Source organism: Alternaria hordeiaustralica (assembly GCF_023758085.1).
Source record: "Alternaria hordeiaustralica strain BMP 2776 chromosome Unknown scaffold_9, whole genome shotgun sequence".
In the NCBI taxonomy this organism is placed as follows: domain Eukaryota; kingdom Fungi; phylum Ascomycota; class Dothideomycetes; order Pleosporales; family Pleosporaceae; genus Alternaria; species Alternaria hordeiaustralica.
Genome location: NW_026056781.1, coordinates 614,279 through 631,807, shown reverse-complemented (window position 1 = coordinate 631,807; position 17,529 = coordinate 614,279). Strand labels below are relative to the sequence as shown.

Here is a 17,529-nt window from a genome sequence, read left to right as displayed (position 1 = left end):
CAGACACTTTCAATACTACAAGCCAAAAAAAAAACCAAAACATCATCGAAATGCAGCTCACCACTATCGTTGCCTTCCTTGCGGCCGCCGCTAACGCCGCTCCTGGCACACTGTCTCCACGGCAGTCTGGAAGCGTGCGCGCACGTTTCTATAACGATGGTGGCTGCGGTAGCAACGGCAATGATGTAGCTCAAGCTGAGTTGATCCTCACGGAAAACGGTATTGTTGGCAAGGCAGGATGTCGGGACTTGACCATCGGGCCATACACCGCTGTATTCTTCGACCAGAGCACTCTGAACAAGAAGAGTAAGTCAAAGCACAGCTTTATCCAACCCGATCCTCACTGGGAGATATCGCAATAGTTGTGCTAATTTTTCGTCATCCAGTTCGCGTCTTGAATGTGCCCTGCTCTCAAGTTGCGGACAACTTGGACCAGACCCCTGGAAACAGGATTGACGTTGGGCCACGGGACGCCATGACCGGATGCAAGTCCTTCACTGTGCTCTCCTACCTTACCTTGCCGTAGAGACGTCACTCCTCCGGGAAGTGCAAAAGTAGATGGTACGAGGTGAGGATCAAGATGTAGTAGATTGGGTCCAACACTCCAACTGCGTACATGGCTGTTTGCAAGATGTTTCTCTTTGTTTGTCTTTGTTCTCTTTCACCAACTTTCTAGTCACTCGTTTAGTTTAGAGTTCCGAAAACATCAGGTCATATGCCACTGTCTCCTGTGGATCGTTGATATAATGCGGTGATTCTACGGTATCTACGCGCCACTTCCTTGCTGAGGCTAATCACCACCCACCTGTATCCACATTCCGATTGGGGTAAGCCTTTTTTCAATCGCTCATTCCGAGCTCAGACAGTCACCTCGACCTGTGCCACAGTTAGCGCACTGACTCCCGCGCGCTCTTTTACCACGCCTGTTCCCAGGTAGTAAAGTCTTTCCCACACTCACCCCCCAGCTCCTTCCACTCATTGCGCAACAAAGTCATTCAAGGAAACAACTACCAAACACCCAAGATGCATCTCATGAACCTCCTGCTCGCGTGCATCTTCGCTCTGTGCGTCATTGCCGCGCCTGCGGACTTCAAGCTGCACTCCGCGCTCACCATTCCCGTCTCCGGCTCTGCAACCTACGACGCCGACCTCGCTGCTGCTATCGCCTACGCCCGGTCTCACCCCACTTCCTCCGTCCAGACCGCCGCCGATGGCCCGAAGAAGAAGTACTGCGGCCGTTACGTTACCACTCCTGACTCCGACCCCATCGCCCAGGAACTGCTCACAGACGGGACCAATGTATGCATCAACATGAAACCGGGCTATACTATGGAGATTGTTGGCAACTCTTTCTGCAATTTCTGCATGTACTTTGACGGTAAGTGTGTCTGTTTTCTACTTGCAGCATCTTCTGCGCTGCAAAGCTAGAAGCCAATTAGGAAGGAGGCAACTGACATGTATTGCAGATGATGGATGCTTTGGCGCTCTCGTCTGGAACAAAGGACCGGATCGGGATCAGTGGCAACGTGTTCCGCGTACCAAGAGCTACATCTGCTTCGATTGAGGTATGGCTAGCATATGTGGTGACGGGATATGATCAGCATTGAAGGTGTGCATTTCGATACCGAGATCATCCCTCCTGCTTTCCGGCAGTGTGGTTATCGGTCACACTAGCATGTGTCTCCTCTCTTCTATTCCAAAGAAGTGGACTATGGTGCGTTCGGACAGTACATGTCAGGCAGTCTGTCAATATGAAGAATTGACAACAATTCAACAAAAGCGCGCTGGTGATTGTGACGTACACGTCACATAAAACTCGGGTGACACATTATTAGCTGTGACCTTCGTATCCCTTAAAGTCTCTCAAGACCTCTTTCCTTTTGAAGTCTTCTCCTTCTAAAACTATCGATGTTTCCCCGGCCACAACGCTACACAAACAGGAAAGTCGCGACAAACTGGTCAGACAAACCACTACACGTCAAACTTGATATTTCAGAAACGGAAATGAATGCGCATTTAGCTCTGCAAGCGCGCGTGCACGACTACGAGGAACGCGACAAGGAGAAAGCAACCGAACTGGAGCCCGAAGCAGAGCTACATACAGACTCACGCACCAGCGTCGAAGAAGAAAAGCTGGAAGGAAAGAGCGTAATACATGAAGATGAGACGCACAGTGCGAGCGGCCAGGATGACCGTGCGAGGAGGACTTCTGAAAAAGATGAAACGGTGGTGGTTCTGGGTGGTGGTGGTGATAGAGACATAGTTGTGATAACTATTAGGCATGTGCAGGCCGCTGCGACCACTGTAGAAGGTCTCACATCGGATGGAGATGACAAACGAAATGAGGGCGGGCACACATCGGGCGAGGTATGGACAGAGAGTCCGCATTTTCTCTGGGGGCCTTGAAAGATCATGATTCTTGAATGGTATAACATCAGTATCGCATCATCCCATTCCACGATATCAGCGCTATCCAAACAGCTTTGCCTCATAGTGACCGCTCTTCTTCTATTACTCCAGAACGCCTTGCTGGGTGGTGATGATACATGAAAGGTGACATGTGGGTGAAGATGCGTATAGTCGTCGGCCACTTCCATCATAGTACTCATCGGGGCCGAATGTGCACGTAGTCCGGAGGTGATGTGGTCAGGCAATTGAAGAGTCATTCTCCCCTTGCAGCGGGACCATGCGATGAATATCGCGAGATCGTCACCTAGTCCAATGAAGCGTAACCGTCATTCCGTAGCAGCTGCGACTGGAAGCTGATTTCGGATGCTATCTCAGTTCAAGTCGCTTCCGTGCTCGCTTTTTCAGCCTCCACTTCTGTGCTCTGCTCCGTTTCCTCGCTCTTCTTCTCCTCGATTTCTTTTTGAGGCTCAACCTTGGGTTCCGCCTTGGGCTGCGCGACTGTTTTGCTAACCACGAGGCCGATAAGATGAGAGCCAACGTTGCCAGCACCGTCGATAGGCCCGAGTTTCGCATCGAATAGCTTCGCCTCGCGTAGCAATCTGAGTGGTGTCAGCTATCATACACTTACCGAAATTGACTTTGTCACGTACCGTGCTTTACCACCAGGCGTCTTCACTGCCGCCTCCTTTATGACCCCGCCAACCTCCTCTCTGTAGCTCTCAAACACGGGCCCCATAATCATGCGGACCTGGATGTCGCTCAAGTACTTGTTAATCACCTTGTGCATGGTAACAGTGTCCTTGGTCAAGCTCTCCATGCTGGGGCTGACATCTTTGTTGACTTCAGCCTCAGTATCCCATTCCACTTTCTTGAGGCTGCGCATATGAACCTTCGCCCTCCCAGCTAAGATGCCTGTGAGCTTTTCGTGGATTTGGTTCTGTTGGTCGTACAACAGGCGCTTGACATTGTCAAACTCGCCGATTGAGGATTTGTTGGAAGCTGATGCGGTGCGACGGCGAAAGCACTCGCGGATATAAGGTAGGATGGCGACAAGGAAGGAAAGTGTCTGAGAAGCAATGGCGAGATGTTTGGTGTTGATATTCTTCAAGCCAGCTGACTGCATGGCGCCCGCGCCGAGAATCAGTTGACAAAGTCGGGAGTTGAAAAGCTTAATGTAGTCGCAAAGGGAGGTAGAGACTTCGGAAGTCATACTTGGCATGGCGGAGACCAAGATTTCGAAGCGCTCGATACCTCGAAGGACGACCGTTGATGATTCGGAGATGGTGTACTTCTCCTCGTCCACAACGGCGGGGATAGTGGTTTTGTTCTTTTCCTTGGGCTTCTCTTCGGATGCGCCGTTTGTTTGTACTGAAGTGCCATTTGTGGTCGGCTTTTCGATCTCTCGAAGAACGTCACCAGTTTCGGCCCAGCTTGGTGGATCGCTCTCCATTCCCTTCAACAACCGTGCCAGGACCTCAGTATCACTTGCGTCAAAGTCCTTCGGTTCCCAACGATCTGAATCCATTGCTTTTATCAGTTCTTGCTTTTCGAAGTCTGCGAATTTGGATACGAAATCGTTGATGTGGGTGTTCACCACACCCTTGAGTGCAGCGCCGGAACGTCCCGAGACAGCTTCACACTCATCCGCAAAAAGTCTACACATGTTGAAATACCGTAGGAAACGTTCCAATGGGAGATTAGCTGTAGCTTCTGAGCGGACTTTGAGGAGCTTGGTGATCTGCGTCTGTGCTGCGTCGACAGCCTGGCCTAACAAACTTGACATATCCAGAGCTTGCATAAGTTCCATCTGCAGGTCGTTAGAGCTTGGCGCTGGCACGTTGTTGCCTACGTAATCATCGATACTGTGCATATACGGACTTCTTGGAGGAGACCGAAGCCCACCAGCAGAGGCGGGAGGGGTAGTCACGCCGCTCGTGACATCAAGAAGCACCTTGATCAGTGTGCTTAGACGGCGGAGCGCCTCTCCAATGTTGGTGAAAATATTAGCGAAAAAGACCTCGGCGTCCTCAGGATCCATTGCGCGCAGATTACGCGCAAGGATCGAGTTCTTGTCCTGTTGACTAGTGCCTCGGCCGCCTCTTGTAGACACAGAAGCCATAGAACCAGTATCGTCTTCTGATGAGCTCGGCAAATGTTTCCGGATGAGAACTTTCATCTCTTTGATCATAGCCTCCCTGAAAGTTGCGCTAGCTTGATTGGTGAATTGCGCTCCGCTCAGGCCGTACAGACTAGCTCGTAGCTCCGCTCGTAGCTTTTCATCGGTCGTCATGTAGGCTGGTAAAATCGTCTTCGGTTTCTGGTTGGCTCCGCGTGCTTTTTGCGATGCAGCAGTCCATCGTTCTAGGGTATCATGAGCCGGAACTCGCTTGACGTGCTCTCGCAGGTCTGTGAGCAGAGTGTCGACAAAGCGTACTTCAAAGCCTCTGCCCACGCGGAACTTGAGCTCGGTAATGTTCTCAAAAACTCCGTCCAGTGCTCTCAAGTGTCGCAAATCGATCAACTGCGGAGGTAATCGAGAGTCGAGCCACGAGGTGCTCTGAGTATCAGTCGTGTCCAGCGCGCCTGTTATCAGTCGTTCGATGACTTCTATCCGGGCCATGGCGGTTTCAAGGTCACCGTCGACCACGGCTTCGTCGCAGTGCGAGAGTCCGACTATGACAGCCTGTAACTGGTCGACCGAGTCTGTCAGCCTCCTCAAATTCTCTCTCCGCCTCTTCATTTCGACGACCTTCAAGCCTCCTATTGCCATCTGCTCATCCAGCCTCTTCAAGTCTTCCCTGAGACCTTTTATCCTCGCGACCGAATCTGATGCTTCCGTCTGAAGCTCGCGGAGGGAGCCGAGCGCGGCGAAGAAGGACGTCGATGCGGTGGATATGGCCGAAATCAAGTGCACCTCCACCGTGTCCATGTACCACGATAGCTTCTCTTGTAGAATCGCATTCGTGGCCAGAGCTTTCCGCCCGGGAGGTTGTGGGACGTCCAGAGAGCCGTTTGCCCCAAAATCATCGTTGCTTGTTGTCCGCGCTGGCCTCACCACCTCGGATCGCTCGCTCACTACGTCAAAGGTTCGCGGGTTCTCTAGGTGGAAGTTCTCGTCGAAGTAGATGTTGGGTATTGTAGATAGCGGCGTGATGGCTGGGAGTGCGCGCTTGGATCCGCTCGTTCGACGCTTCGGTTTCGGTGGCCCGTTGGAAGAGAAGGGTGTACCTGCTAGATTAGGTGTCCCCGCTGGTGACTCAGTCGCGTCCTCCTTCTTGGACCCTCTCCTCACCGGCTGGGCGGCCTCTGCTTCGGCTTCGGCCTTTGCGCGCTGAAAAGCGTCGTACAAACCGCCGACTTGCGACAGATATGGGTTGAAGGTGGAGGGCTCGACGTGGGGTACATTTGTCAGAGTCACGGGTGGGATGTCTTTGGTGGATGGAGGGCGATGGCCTGCGGTCGCCGTGGCAGTGGTATGCGGCACCATGCCAGTCCGCATGATGGGCGGCGTGAGCAACGTGGAGATGGCATTGTTGCTCTGCTCTCTCACCGCGCCCATGGTGCTCTTGAAGCCGCTGTCGAGTGCGCCCCCAACCGAGTGTATCGAAGACGCGGTTGAGCCACGTCGCGGCTTGTAGCGCCCGCCCGTGGAGCTGGGCCTGTTTGTCCAGTCATGGTTCGCTGATGGGAACGGGAAGGCGCCCTGCGGTGGGTTCGGCGACAAGAACTCGAAGCTCTCGGTCGATCTCCGTGGGGTATCGGGGGAAGACATGATGGCGGCGCAGGTCGGGGGTGGTGAATAGGCGGCGGCATGGGTGGGCAGGGGGGGCACATCTATCGCATGCTTGGGGACGTATGGGCGGGTATCAAGCTCGGAGTCATCAATCAAAGACAGCAGCAGAAGGCGCAATGGGGAGATTGGTCGTGTCAAGCGTCACTTGAATGTCGTGGCTAGCCAAAGTTCCACGCGCTCGGTGGTGACGGTGCATGGGCCCTGGAGCGGCTTCTGGAAGCTTGACAAGGATCATGCAGCCGAAACACAACCGCCGACGGCTCCACCTACTTCAGACCCTTATGTAAGCCACGCCTCTCCCCCCAACCCATCCGCGTCCCTTACATCCTTGGGATATCGTTGTGCTTTACCCCAGCCTCTCATCCACAGCCGTTCTCAACATCGATATTATGCCACCAAGTCTGCTACCTCCTTCCCCTGCGTCTTGCCCGTTTTCAGTAGGCGGCTTGACAGCATCCCTACTTTTCTCTTCCAATCCATACTTGTTACGCACAGACTTCCAGTCAGTGGACATGATCAAATCTTGTCGACAGAAATGACATCGCATCCGTTTTCTGTCGCTCAAGGCAATCCTGCGCATCTGATCAAGGCACGGCTGACATAAGATATGGCCGCACGGCACGATGATAGTAGGATTGGCCACAGTTTCGAAGCAGATCGGACATTGAAAAGGTTTACTGGCTGCTGCAAGTCGCTCGAGTGTGCTCTCGTCGAGTTCGCTCTTTGTTGGGTCGAGGTCGAGGTTTCGAAATAGTTCGTGCATGGCTTCCGAGCCTCTGAACGCATAGCTTGGCCGAGTCTCATGGACATTCCGCCTAGCGCTCTCAATAACTCGCCCATCTCCCACCACGCCTGGGTTGCGACTTGCGCGTTCTTGTCTGGCAGGACGCGTGGGGGCCTCCTGTAAAGCATTCCATACTGGATGCCGATGGAGAGCGAGTATCACATCAGTCCTTCGCAAATCATCAGGACTAATCGGATCAGGAACCGGTGCATTGGGAAAGTGCGGCAAAGTTTCGTCAGTGTCGATTGTAAGACTTTGTATACGGGGAGGTGTTTGCGCCGAGGTTTGCAAATGGCTCATAGACATGCTGGAGCTTTGCGTAGGCCGCATCATGTTTTGAATCTCAGCTTGCGCCGCAGGCGTGAGAGATATGGATACAGATCTATGTCTAAATGCCGAGTCCCTGACACGTCTTCTACCGGTGGAGTTGGGTCCCATGGTCGCGATGTGGTCGGTTCTTGGGGTGATGTAGTTGGTACTTGGGGTGATATAGTTGGTACTTGGGGTGATATAGTCGGTACTTGAGGTATTGGAAAGAAAGATGAATGAAATGGACAACAAGATGGTGTGCGTGGATGTTATATGAAATTCGACTGGAGTAGCAAAATTCGTGGTTGCAGGTACCTTGGTTGGCATTCTCGCTTCCCAAAGTTTTGACGAGACGTAATGTGCGGATTGGAATCACATCAACGCAGACAGATTCGCGAACGTACTAGGTCACCACTACGACTGTGACTCTGTAAAATTCTGTCTTTAGAACCGATCAAAGAAGAGCAAGAGACATCGACATGCGGGAATCAGTAATATCAAGCAGACTATCATAATCATCTTGATCCAGGCCCATTTCTATAAAATTGCGAAACTGCGCGACAACAACTAGCGATGATTATACATGGAGCAGCGAATTCCAGACCATGCTTTCCTAGCTACCCTTCTCCTTGTCTCGGGATGCGGAATGTATCTGTACCCTGACTCCTTCTTTGGCGTAAATGTGAACGACCCCCTCTTGCGAGTCATAATCGAACTGGCCTAAATGGCGGTTGTTCGCTGAACACTGTAGGGGAACCAGTGCTTTTCTCCGCTTCGCATTGGGTGGGCTGATCATGTCCATGAAGCTGCGCCTCTTGCTTGCCGTTGAAAGGGTAGACACCGCACTAGACACGAGTGGTAACGAGCTGGCCGCCCCGGATGCCGTCGACATTGGTGTAGGAGGACGTAAGATATTCAGACGCTCTAATGCATCCTCTCTCACAAGAATGCGCATTTCGCGAGATGCCCGTGTTCCTTTACCTTGTGTGCTACCACCTGCAGAACCTGGAGAACTTGAAACTGTGGTGCAAGTATGCTGCTGCGTTTCCTGAACTGTAGTGCTATAGGGCGTCGCTTCGCGAATGGCCTGTGTGGTCGTCGGGTGGGGCGTCACCGGCGACGAGCGAGGTGTAATTTGCTGAGTCGTCTGCTGCGTAGTATCGTCGGTCGTTGCAGTCGCTTGGGACCCGCCCATCTCTTTGGTGTACTTCTTGACCAGCAAAGCAACGTCACGAGCATGCCCATCGAGCTTGTCAGCATCAGGCACCTCCCACTTCTCCTCGGCCATACGTTCCAAATCTTCCAAAGATACAGCATCTTCCCAAGTTCTGTCATGATGTATCTTCTTGACTCTGGGGTGTCGCAACATTTCGAAGGATTCGTTTTGGAGCTTCTCAAAGCCGCCGCCAAGAATCTCTGCTACGAAAGGCTTCTTGAATGCTGCGGTCATCCGCCTGTCATAGCCTTTGGGATGCTGAATTTCGAACTCAAGGGTCGACCCATTGTCTCGTAGGGTAGACAGGCGGATGTAACCTTGAACGTTCATGTATTTCGCATCACTCCTTGGTATGCACTTGTCGAGGCTGAGGCTCGCAACGATCTTGAACTTTGGCTTTGCACCCGTGCGTTGTACCGCATCTTTGTTCGTACAACACCCCAAATGGAAATGCGTCCAGTGTAAAGGCCTCAAGTCACTCTTTGCCGCGACTTGCGCATCAAAGCTAGCCCCGACTACAGCGAAGTCGCCCAAATCTCTCTCACCACCCATGTCACCGAGGTAATCTTTTTTCAATTTGATAAAGAAACTTGCTTGACGATGCCCTTGCTCTGACAGAAGTGGGAAGTACGGCGCATGCAACGGTTTGAGAACTAGTCCTTCTTGGTGTTCGGCTAGGTTCCGGGCAAATATCTGTTTAAGGTCTGTTATGCCATCCCCTGTCTTAAAGTCCAAAAGTGTCCACTCCGATCGCATTGACCGACCGGGGATTACATGGACAAGGTTCCTCAAGATCTTGCGACGGTCTTGAAGGCAGTGACGTAGAGTTGATTCGTCATCCAGCACAAGGATGTCGAAAAACACGAGCATGAGATGCTCCCACTCGTGCGGCAGTGAATCTTGAAGCGTGCCGATGAAGGAACCAGAGCGGGTGATGTGCTTCCGGATTTTTGAGAAACCCATTATTTTCTTTTCTTTGTCACTGTAGAGTACCATCTCGCCCAAGATGATGCACTTCTTCTTCAAGACGCAGTCTGGTCGACCGATACGGAGGGCTTCGCGAATCGTAGCATGCAAAGGCTTTCGGTCCGCCGTTGCGTCCTTTCCATTTTTAGAAAAGATGCGGATGTCATTAGGTGCATTGTCCAGGTCAACGTGTATCTCGCAATACTCGCCGTCGTACTTCACTTCGGCAGCCCAAGCGCGCTGACCCACAAGCTGCATGCAGTGCTTGAAAGACCAAGCTTTGTGGAACGTCGGTCGCCCCACCTTGATTCCAACAATAGCTCTCAGTTTCTGTGCCGCGTCGACACGCATAGATCTTTGCTTTGAGTGCTCTGGTACTGCGGGATAGCAGCTCAGATCGCCTTTGAGCATTGTGAAGACAGCGTCGAAGTCATTTTGGAACATCAACAATTCTGGTAAGAGAAAGTGGTAGCGCTCCAGAACAAACTTCTCATCAAGCTCCACGGTACAATGATCTCGCAGGACGAGACGCACCAACCACTTTGCTTCCCACGACTCGAGTCTCACGAGTATCTCCTTCAGCTCGGTATCGGTCTGGAAATACGAGTTACGCTTCTTCCTGATGACCTCGTCGGAGAACCGATAGCTCGCTGCTAATTGTTCGAGCAATCGATCGATTCGTTCGATCGGAAATGCGCGTTTGCTGGCGAATGTGCCATCCCAAGGTTTCATTGCTCGTTCGACATACGCCCCAAGGTCACCGTAGTTCCCTGCATGCCAGCCCTCAAATAGAGCTAATTGACCGTGATTGAAGGCAAGTAGGCTCGCAAGTTTCTTTGCAAGTAATGGCGATTGCATTCCATAGACTCGATCTTTCCTTCGATGTGGAAAGAGAGCAGACAAGACGGCGCCCCCGTTTGTATCGGGATCATTTAGGGCTTCTCTCTGCTTGAGAAACCACTGCGAGGTTATCTCGCGTATACGGTATTTCTCTTGCTTGGCAAGTAACCGTGGTCGCCGTGTCGTGATGGTCTCGATGCTTTGTAGGAGACTGCAAATGGCGCCGAAGGTGACGGTCATTATAGGCGTGCCGATGTACGTAAATAGGAAATTATCGTATCGTGCTGGGCCTGCTAGGGCTGTTTATGCTTGAAACGAGTATGCGACATGCCAAAGGCAGTAGCAAGTGCTGTGCCTGCTTCCAACAGCACCTGGTGGATATCGTGAACGGTGCCGCCAATCTATGATATAAAGGTTTCAATGTTCGAGCGTGAAAAAGCTCGATAGAGTTGTGCGGAATACCGTCTGTGTACGCAGAGCAGGTGGACAATTGGTCGATGCGCACGTTTGAGGCCTCAATATCCTCATCATAGTCGCAAGAACGTTGCCGAGCCTTCGACGTCGAAGGGGCACTTGGGGTTTGTAAACAGGAGCAAATCGAGGAATTCAACAATAGCTTCTCTGGGTCGAAAAGAAGAAAATGAGTAAATTGATGATGCGGATTAGTAGAAGGCTTGGTCGCGTCCCAACAAAGTCAAGATGAATGGAATGAGGGGCTCTTGGGCGCGCACGCGCTTCCTGACGCGCTAATGTAAATCATCACGGGAACACGCGCATACTAGGCTGTATTCGGACAGCGAGGGAATTCGGCCCATCTGCTTCGAGCTGCCGACGAGCTATCTTCCGACTATGTCATCAATTCATATAACTATGGCGAGCATACATTCAACAGCAGAATTTTAGAACGTGAGTTTGAGCAGGTTCCTGTTCTCACAGACGGCATTCAATGGGCCCGAGCAAGCGGTTAGCGTATACGTCATGACCCGCCCGTCGTTTGATCCTCCACCAGATATTGATCAGCTCGCGCTTTCGAGTGACCGAGCGCGCTTCAACTGGCCGAGGAGACAACATATATTTATTTGGCGGTATTGGACTACAGAATTACCGTCAATTGCACTTCAAGTCTTCGAGCTGGACACAGCAGTAGCCAGGTAACCCCGCTCTAGCCGGCCTTGCGACGACAGTACTAACGTTGACAGTACTACGTAGACAATTGGCACAATGGCGCCAGGCCAAGGCCAGAAAGGCAACCCGAACGATCCTCGATCAGAAGAATCGAAGAAGAAGGATTTGATTGCACGCGGCGATTACACACCCACACCAGCTGGCAAAGTGACCTTCTTCCTCCTACGCGGCATCGAGCCTGTCCTTCAATATTCAATCCTCGCGCATGGCCTCGGCACATCTGTCCTACATCGCGTAGGACTGCGAACACTACCTCCCGGACTGCCAACGCATACAGGCATATCTCTGATCGATGGCTTGGGCCTGTCACCATACCGATTGGTACTGCTCGGAATGGCGGTTGGCGCAGCTGTGAAGCAGAACATCTGGGTAGCAGCACTTTCCGGAGAGCCAATGCCAGTCAAAGGCGCCATCGCCGTGGGTCTGTTCAACGCTGTCTTTAACAGTCTGAGCACCTACGCCTTCCTCACATCAGCTACCTCCGCCTCGACCGAAGCCACCTTCCCACAACCCGCGCTCCTCGTCGGCAGCTCGCTATACGTCGTAGGCATCGTGACGGAACTTGTCGCAGAAATACAACGCAAGCGCTTCAAGGCGGACCCCAACAACAAAGGCAAAGCTTACACGGGAGGTCTTTGGAGCTTCGCACGCCACATCAACTACGGTGGCTACACAATCTGGCGAGCGGGTTATGCCATGGTCGGAGGAGGATACACGTTGGGTGCGTTAGTAGGAGCCTTCTTCGCGTGGGATTTCACACAGCGGGCAATCCCGATACTTAACGAGTATTGCGAGAAGCGCTATGGTGCGCAATGGGAGGACTTCAAGAAGACGACTCCGTACCAGCTGATTCCCTACGTCTACTAGATCTGAGCGAGCGATAGTATATAATCTAGTGGGGTCACGATAGGGAGGACCGAGGCGCATGTACAATGTTATCTCCGGACGAGCTATGCAAGCTCCATCTCATTCGATGCCCCACCTCATTCGATACCCATGTATTGCGAGAATGCACGACTTGTGCATGCACAATTTCGGTCGTACGATGCTGTTGTCTGAGATATCGGAGGACCCCTCATGCAGTCGGCAATGTTCATCACACCAAGGACCACGAGTTATCGTACCGATGACAGCGGCACAAGACCGACACTAAGGCCCAAATGCCGGACCAGCTGCCCCCCGAGCGCAAGCCTATTGCCCAAAGTAGCCTTCACGATAACAATTACCCCGTCTGGAGATACGACACCCAGTCGTCGTAGCACGATGCAGGTGCGATTCTCGTCAGCACGGCAGAAACCGAGCCTTGTGCTGCGTTCGTGCTGTCGTGGCCAAGGGGCATTACTCGTGCACAAGCCGCTAAAGAAAATGAGCGTAGAAATGATGGTGTGCGATCTGGCATGCAGGTGAGAGATCTGCGGACGTTGTGTAACCCTCCAAACCAAGGGCTTGGGTTTTACTGGCATTGTGGACTGTGATGGTGTGTAGAAAAGGTGGGTAGATACGAATCATGTGCCGTCAATGTATTGGACTTTGCGCCTCCGGATTGAAGATGCTTGGTAGCGGGTCGTCGGCCTATTAGGCGTGCAACATCACAATGGCAGCCGGAACAAAAGCCTCATCGAAGCTGAGGCAAGGTCGACAACGCACGACATGTGTTCGCAGAGTTGAGGTTGGCGATAACGACATGCGACCGAACGCGGGGTGACAAAGACCCGAGGGCACAATCAAGCAATGATCTACAATTCAGCTCTTCAGGGTCCTTTTCCGTGGCGGCGTTCGCAGCACGATGTCGCTCAAGGATGCCGCTACGCGATGCTACGCCACAAACGCAGAGTCTGGGACACTTGCGCTTTGTACGGGCTGTTCTCCAATTTTCCTTCTATGAATACCCACCGAAAGGCTCGTATCTCCACAGAAAGTGATTATTGATGGGTATCATCAGAGACGCAGGCTGGTATTGACGATGACGGTCAGGAGGTGGCAATGCCTATTACTAGAAGATTCTCGGCGAAGGCCGAAGCGGATCTGCCGGGCAGAATTGACCGAAGACGGCGATGGTGGTGATGCGAAAAAAAGAGCCTCAACATTTTTCGGATAGTCGCAAAGATCACGATCTGGAGGAGCTCGGCTGGCGTTGCAGCATGTCCCATGGTTGAGTGCGCAGTGCTAGAGAGCGGGGAACGGCTGAAGGTGCATCGATGTGCATGCAACCCCACTCTGGGATATAGTATAGACGAAAGTAGCGGACGAGCAAGGCCTGCGAGCGGGCTGTTCAACACATCACGTTAGATGAAACGGTATCAGGGCCTTGGTTGTATCCCGGTCAGATGTGCGCTGGGGTGAGGTCTCGCGATGATGGCCCCGGCAGTCTGCTGGCGACAATTAGACAGTGCTCGCGGTCATGGCTTCAGAGGCAAGATGGCGGCACAGGGCACGCTTGCCTGAGGATGAAACACTACAGCCGGTGCCACGAGCGATGTGTCAGACGTAGCACTCGCAGCTCGTAAAAAGTGAGGTTCAAAAAGAAAGGCGGGATGCAACCAGAGGCGATCATGCACAGCTAACTGGGGCCTGCAGGCCGCGATGCTCGAGCCACGTTTGCCGATGATTCGACGCGGAGAGGAGCAGCTCGGCAGCGCGCGGGATTCGTGAAGTTGGCGACATGTATGCAGCAGCGCAGCCGGGATGCTCGGGGTGCAAGGCTCAAGGTAGTAGTCGGGAGCCGTATACGGACGCGACTCCGCCTGGCTGGGGCGGCTGTTTTGACTTGAGGGGCCTCTCGCGCGCGACGGATTCAGGTTTTGTGGCGTTAGCAGAGCCTACTATGGACGTGCTGGATCGCGTCTGGGAGATGGCATAGTAGCAAAGCGCCATGGCGACGCTGCAGAGGAGGCCTTTCGTCATTGACACTTGCGCGGTGGAGACGTGGTTCCCAGGCGTCGGCTCACCCATTTCTAGCGCGATCGCCCTCAACGGCAAGCACGGAGAGTACCCAAGATACTAAGATACAAGACACGGCCGCTTCCTCTTGCGGGCGCACTCGTCCCGATTCTGCTGCCATCAGTCTGACTGCTCCATACGCGCGCCCTTCCCTTTGTTCCCCACCGGCCTGCCCACAGTGCCGACGTTTCTTTTTGTACTTCCCTATTCAAAAGCTGCGTGTGCCGCTGCTGCACTCCCGGGTGGGCTAGTTCGCGACCTCGCCGCCGCATCCATCTGTAAGTCAGCAATTCGCGCGCCTCGACGCCATGCAGGTGCTACGCTTGATCCTCGCAGCCCAGCTGGCGTCTACCCGTCTTCCCCAATTCTCAAACCGCGCGTGTTGACCTGTTCTTTCTTTAGAGTAAGCTTTTCTAGCGGCTCTGGCTGGACTGGACCATTGCTATTAAGGACCCTTTCCGCCCACGACTCGACACGCCTGCCAGAGCACCACAAATCTTCGCACATCATCCCTCCAATCTCGACTCCTCCCGCCGGGCCTCGACTGCCCTGCCGCCGTTGCCGCTCTCGCTTGCTCCGTGTGCCGTCTGCATATCATCAGCATCACCAATTCCTGTGGCCATTACCTTACATCAGCCCATACCCGGAAGCAGTGGGAGTCAGTGCATTGCATCAGTCGCAACGCCGCAGCACAACTTCACCACCGACCCCCCTTCACTGCCAGCCGAGAATTTGCTAGTTTGCCCAAAAAGAACGTCATTGTCTGTTCTTTAACGCTGTCGGTCCGACGTCAGCGCGCTGATCTGTGTTTCACTCCGTGAGTCGTGACGCGAAGAAAGCAGAGCCATTCATCATGCAGGCTGTCATGGCGCAACCCCCGCAAACCTCTGCCTACGGGGCTGTTCCTCTCCGCCGTAAACCCATAGCAAACCCCGGCATATCGGTGCGACCCCCGCAACACCAATACCACAACGACGGTCAACTAGGACATTCACGAACGCGCACTACGAGCTCAGGCATCTTCCCCGCCCAGTCACCCACCGCAAGCACCATGAACTCGCAATACCCTACCCAGTACCAGAGCAGTCTCCGCCGAACCCCGACCTCGTCAACGAGCTCTACCACTGGCACGCCGAACCGCTCCAACAGTGGCGCCCTCCGTCGCTCCTCGTCCACCCGCTCCGGCGGCAACTCGCCCACCTCGTACGTTGCACTCATGCGGAAACAAAAGGCTACTGTGTGGTGTGACCGGGCCCAATACGAAGACCCCCGCATGCTTGCACAGCAACGGCAGGCTAAGATGCGGGCAAACATGGAGGTAGCAGGCGGACCCCACCACGTCCCCCCGCGAAGTGCTTCAGGAGGATCTAGCATGGCCGGCGGTGTGCGGTCCAAGATTGGGCGTCACCACGGTCTGCCAAAAGCATCGCTATATGCACCTGTCACGTATGCAGGGTCTGGTGTTCCTATGCGCCTCAGTGCTTCCGAGGTGGACGAGGGCGACGACGAAGACGCAGGCTCAGTCAAGAATGGCCAGTACCACCACCGCACAGGTTCAGGCCGTTCCTCGCTCGGTTCAGGACGACGCATGTCCTACGCCAACCCCTCCGGCCGTATATCCTCTAACAGCACTCCCCCGCTGAACTCGTCCCCGGACGGCGAGCTCGCCGACCTTAAAGAAGAGCCGACCCCTTCACCAGCCGAATACGACGTCAACGCGCCCAACGACAACAGCTACTTCCAACATACCAAGACCAACACAAGCACAGGCAGTGGCAGTAGTGGGGAACGCAACTTTGGCGATGTGGGGCAAATGCCAGAGCCTGGAATGTTGAAGCCACCCGCTGCAACAGATAAGAAGGGCAGTAAGGATGACCTAGTTCGAAGAGGCAGCGTGGACGAGCGGACCATGACCATGGGGACGAGGCTCTTCGTCGCAAACCCCGATCTTAGCGATTGAAATCACGCATACCCAACAAGCGCGTATGGATGAGAGGTTACCTTTTCTGCGATACCCGAAACAACGATTTTATTTTGCCACTACCACCACAGCACACGATTACCACATACACAAGACCACGATTCACCGCTTTCTCTTTTTACCTCTCGAAGCATGTTTAGCATTACACGGCCTTGTCTATGGCACGTTTCCAAGAGCAACTACACGGTGTTTTCTTGTTTGGATGGCACACGCATTTTTCCATATGTTGCTCATGTCTCTTTTTTTCTTGGCGGATTCCTCAGTCTTGAGCGTGCAGAGCGATTGCCCTGGAGGCTCTCGCTAGTTCGATACTCGACGTGTAGTATCTGTAAATACGTACCACATCATACCCGCCGCCAACTGAATGCGAGCATTGAATACAAGCACGAGTAATCGTTCATCCCCAAGTTCACAATGATGCCATGCCTACATCGCTTCTACATCACCTCGCGATTTCGTCACTCGTGCTGATCTTCATTTCCCTTCAGCATGTATGCCTCTCAAACGCAAGTCCACGTATGCGATCAATGAAGTCATGGCTCCATCAAGCTCATCGTCGATGCAGACCTTCGGCCTCGGATCCTCCCTCATCCCGCGATGCGACGATTGGCGATCTGTGCGTCACGTTGCGCACGTAACTTTGAAAGGGGGCGGGAATGTAAGCCTTGCGTGAGCCGAGTGGTCAGCTTTTTGTCGATCGCGCGCTTCGCCGCGGGAGTGCCTGCCAAGACTGCTGTGCGGCTGTTGAGTCAGGGGCGACAAAGGGCAAGTGGCTGCATGTGTGATGGGGATGATGGTAGATCGGGAGCGCGCGCGAGTTTCGAAGAAGTAGGGGATGCTGGGACAGTCGTTGACGTGCGTCTTTGCAGTGGCTTCAAGGTTTGGTCGATGGACGTGGCAGGGATGTGAGGACCCGCGTTCAGGGTCCATGGAATTGTTGAAGCAGAAAGTTTGCGAATGCGAACTACGCATCGCATTCACACAGTCTGAATGTAAATGTCTACTAGTTCATGGGAGTAAAGCTGATCTGCGCTGCACATCCACTCTCTTTCACGTCCCAAGGTTGATTGGCAAGACCGCGCTTGCCTCTACTCATGCATGCTTGC

At 53.4% G+C, this 17,529-nt stretch overlaps 5 protein-coding genes across 5 annotated transcripts; 3 read left to right on the top strand and 2 right to left on the bottom strand.

Annotated features, from left to right (window-relative positions):
- Positions 1 to 50: 50 nt before the first annotated feature.
- J4E84_005453 (uncharacterized protein) lies at positions 51 to 1,428 on the top strand (the record flags this gene model as incomplete). Its single annotated transcript, XM_049388050.1, has 3 exons — positions 51 to 306; positions 387 to 522; positions 966 to 1,428. The coding sequence occupies 3 exons, from the start codon at positions 51 to 53 to the stop codon at positions 1,426 to 1,428; spliced, it is 855 nt and encodes a 284-aa protein (XP_049244290.1).
- Positions 1,429 to 2,785: 1,357 nt separating this feature from the next.
- J4E84_005452 (uncharacterized protein) lies at positions 2,786 to 6,181 on the bottom strand (the record flags this gene model as incomplete). The annotated part of the gene is made up of 2 exons (XM_049388049.1): positions 2,786 to 3,008; positions 3,060 to 6,181. 2 exons carry the CDS (start codon positions 6,179 to 6,181, stop codon positions 2,786 to 2,788), a joined length of 3,345 nt encoding a protein of 1,114 aa, XP_049244289.1.
- Positions 6,182 to 7,908: 1,727 nt separating this feature from the next.
- J4E84_005451 (uncharacterized protein) lies at positions 7,909 to 10,557 on the bottom strand (the record flags this gene model as incomplete). The annotated part of the gene is made up of 1 exon (XM_049388048.1): positions 7,909 to 10,557. The coding sequence occupies one exon, from the start codon at positions 10,555 to 10,557 to the stop codon at positions 7,909 to 7,911; it is 2,649 nt and encodes an 882-aa protein (XP_049244288.1).
- Positions 10,558 to 11,538: 981 nt separating this feature from the next.
- On the top strand, positions 11,539 to 12,369 carry J4E84_005450 (uncharacterized protein; the record flags this gene model as incomplete). Its single annotated transcript, XM_049388047.1, has 1 exon — positions 11,539 to 12,369. One exon carries the CDS (start codon positions 11,539 to 11,541, stop codon positions 12,367 to 12,369), a length of 831 nt encoding a protein of 276 aa, XP_049244287.1.
- Positions 12,370 to 15,295: 2,926 nt separating this feature from the next.
- Positions 15,296 to 16,402, top strand: J4E84_005449 (uncharacterized protein; the record flags this gene model as incomplete). Its single annotated transcript, XM_049388046.1, has 1 exon — positions 15,296 to 16,402. The coding sequence occupies one exon, from the start codon at positions 15,296 to 15,298 to the stop codon at positions 16,400 to 16,402; it is 1,107 nt and encodes a 368-aa protein (XP_049244286.1).
- Positions 16,403 to 17,529: the final 1,127 nt, after the last annotated feature.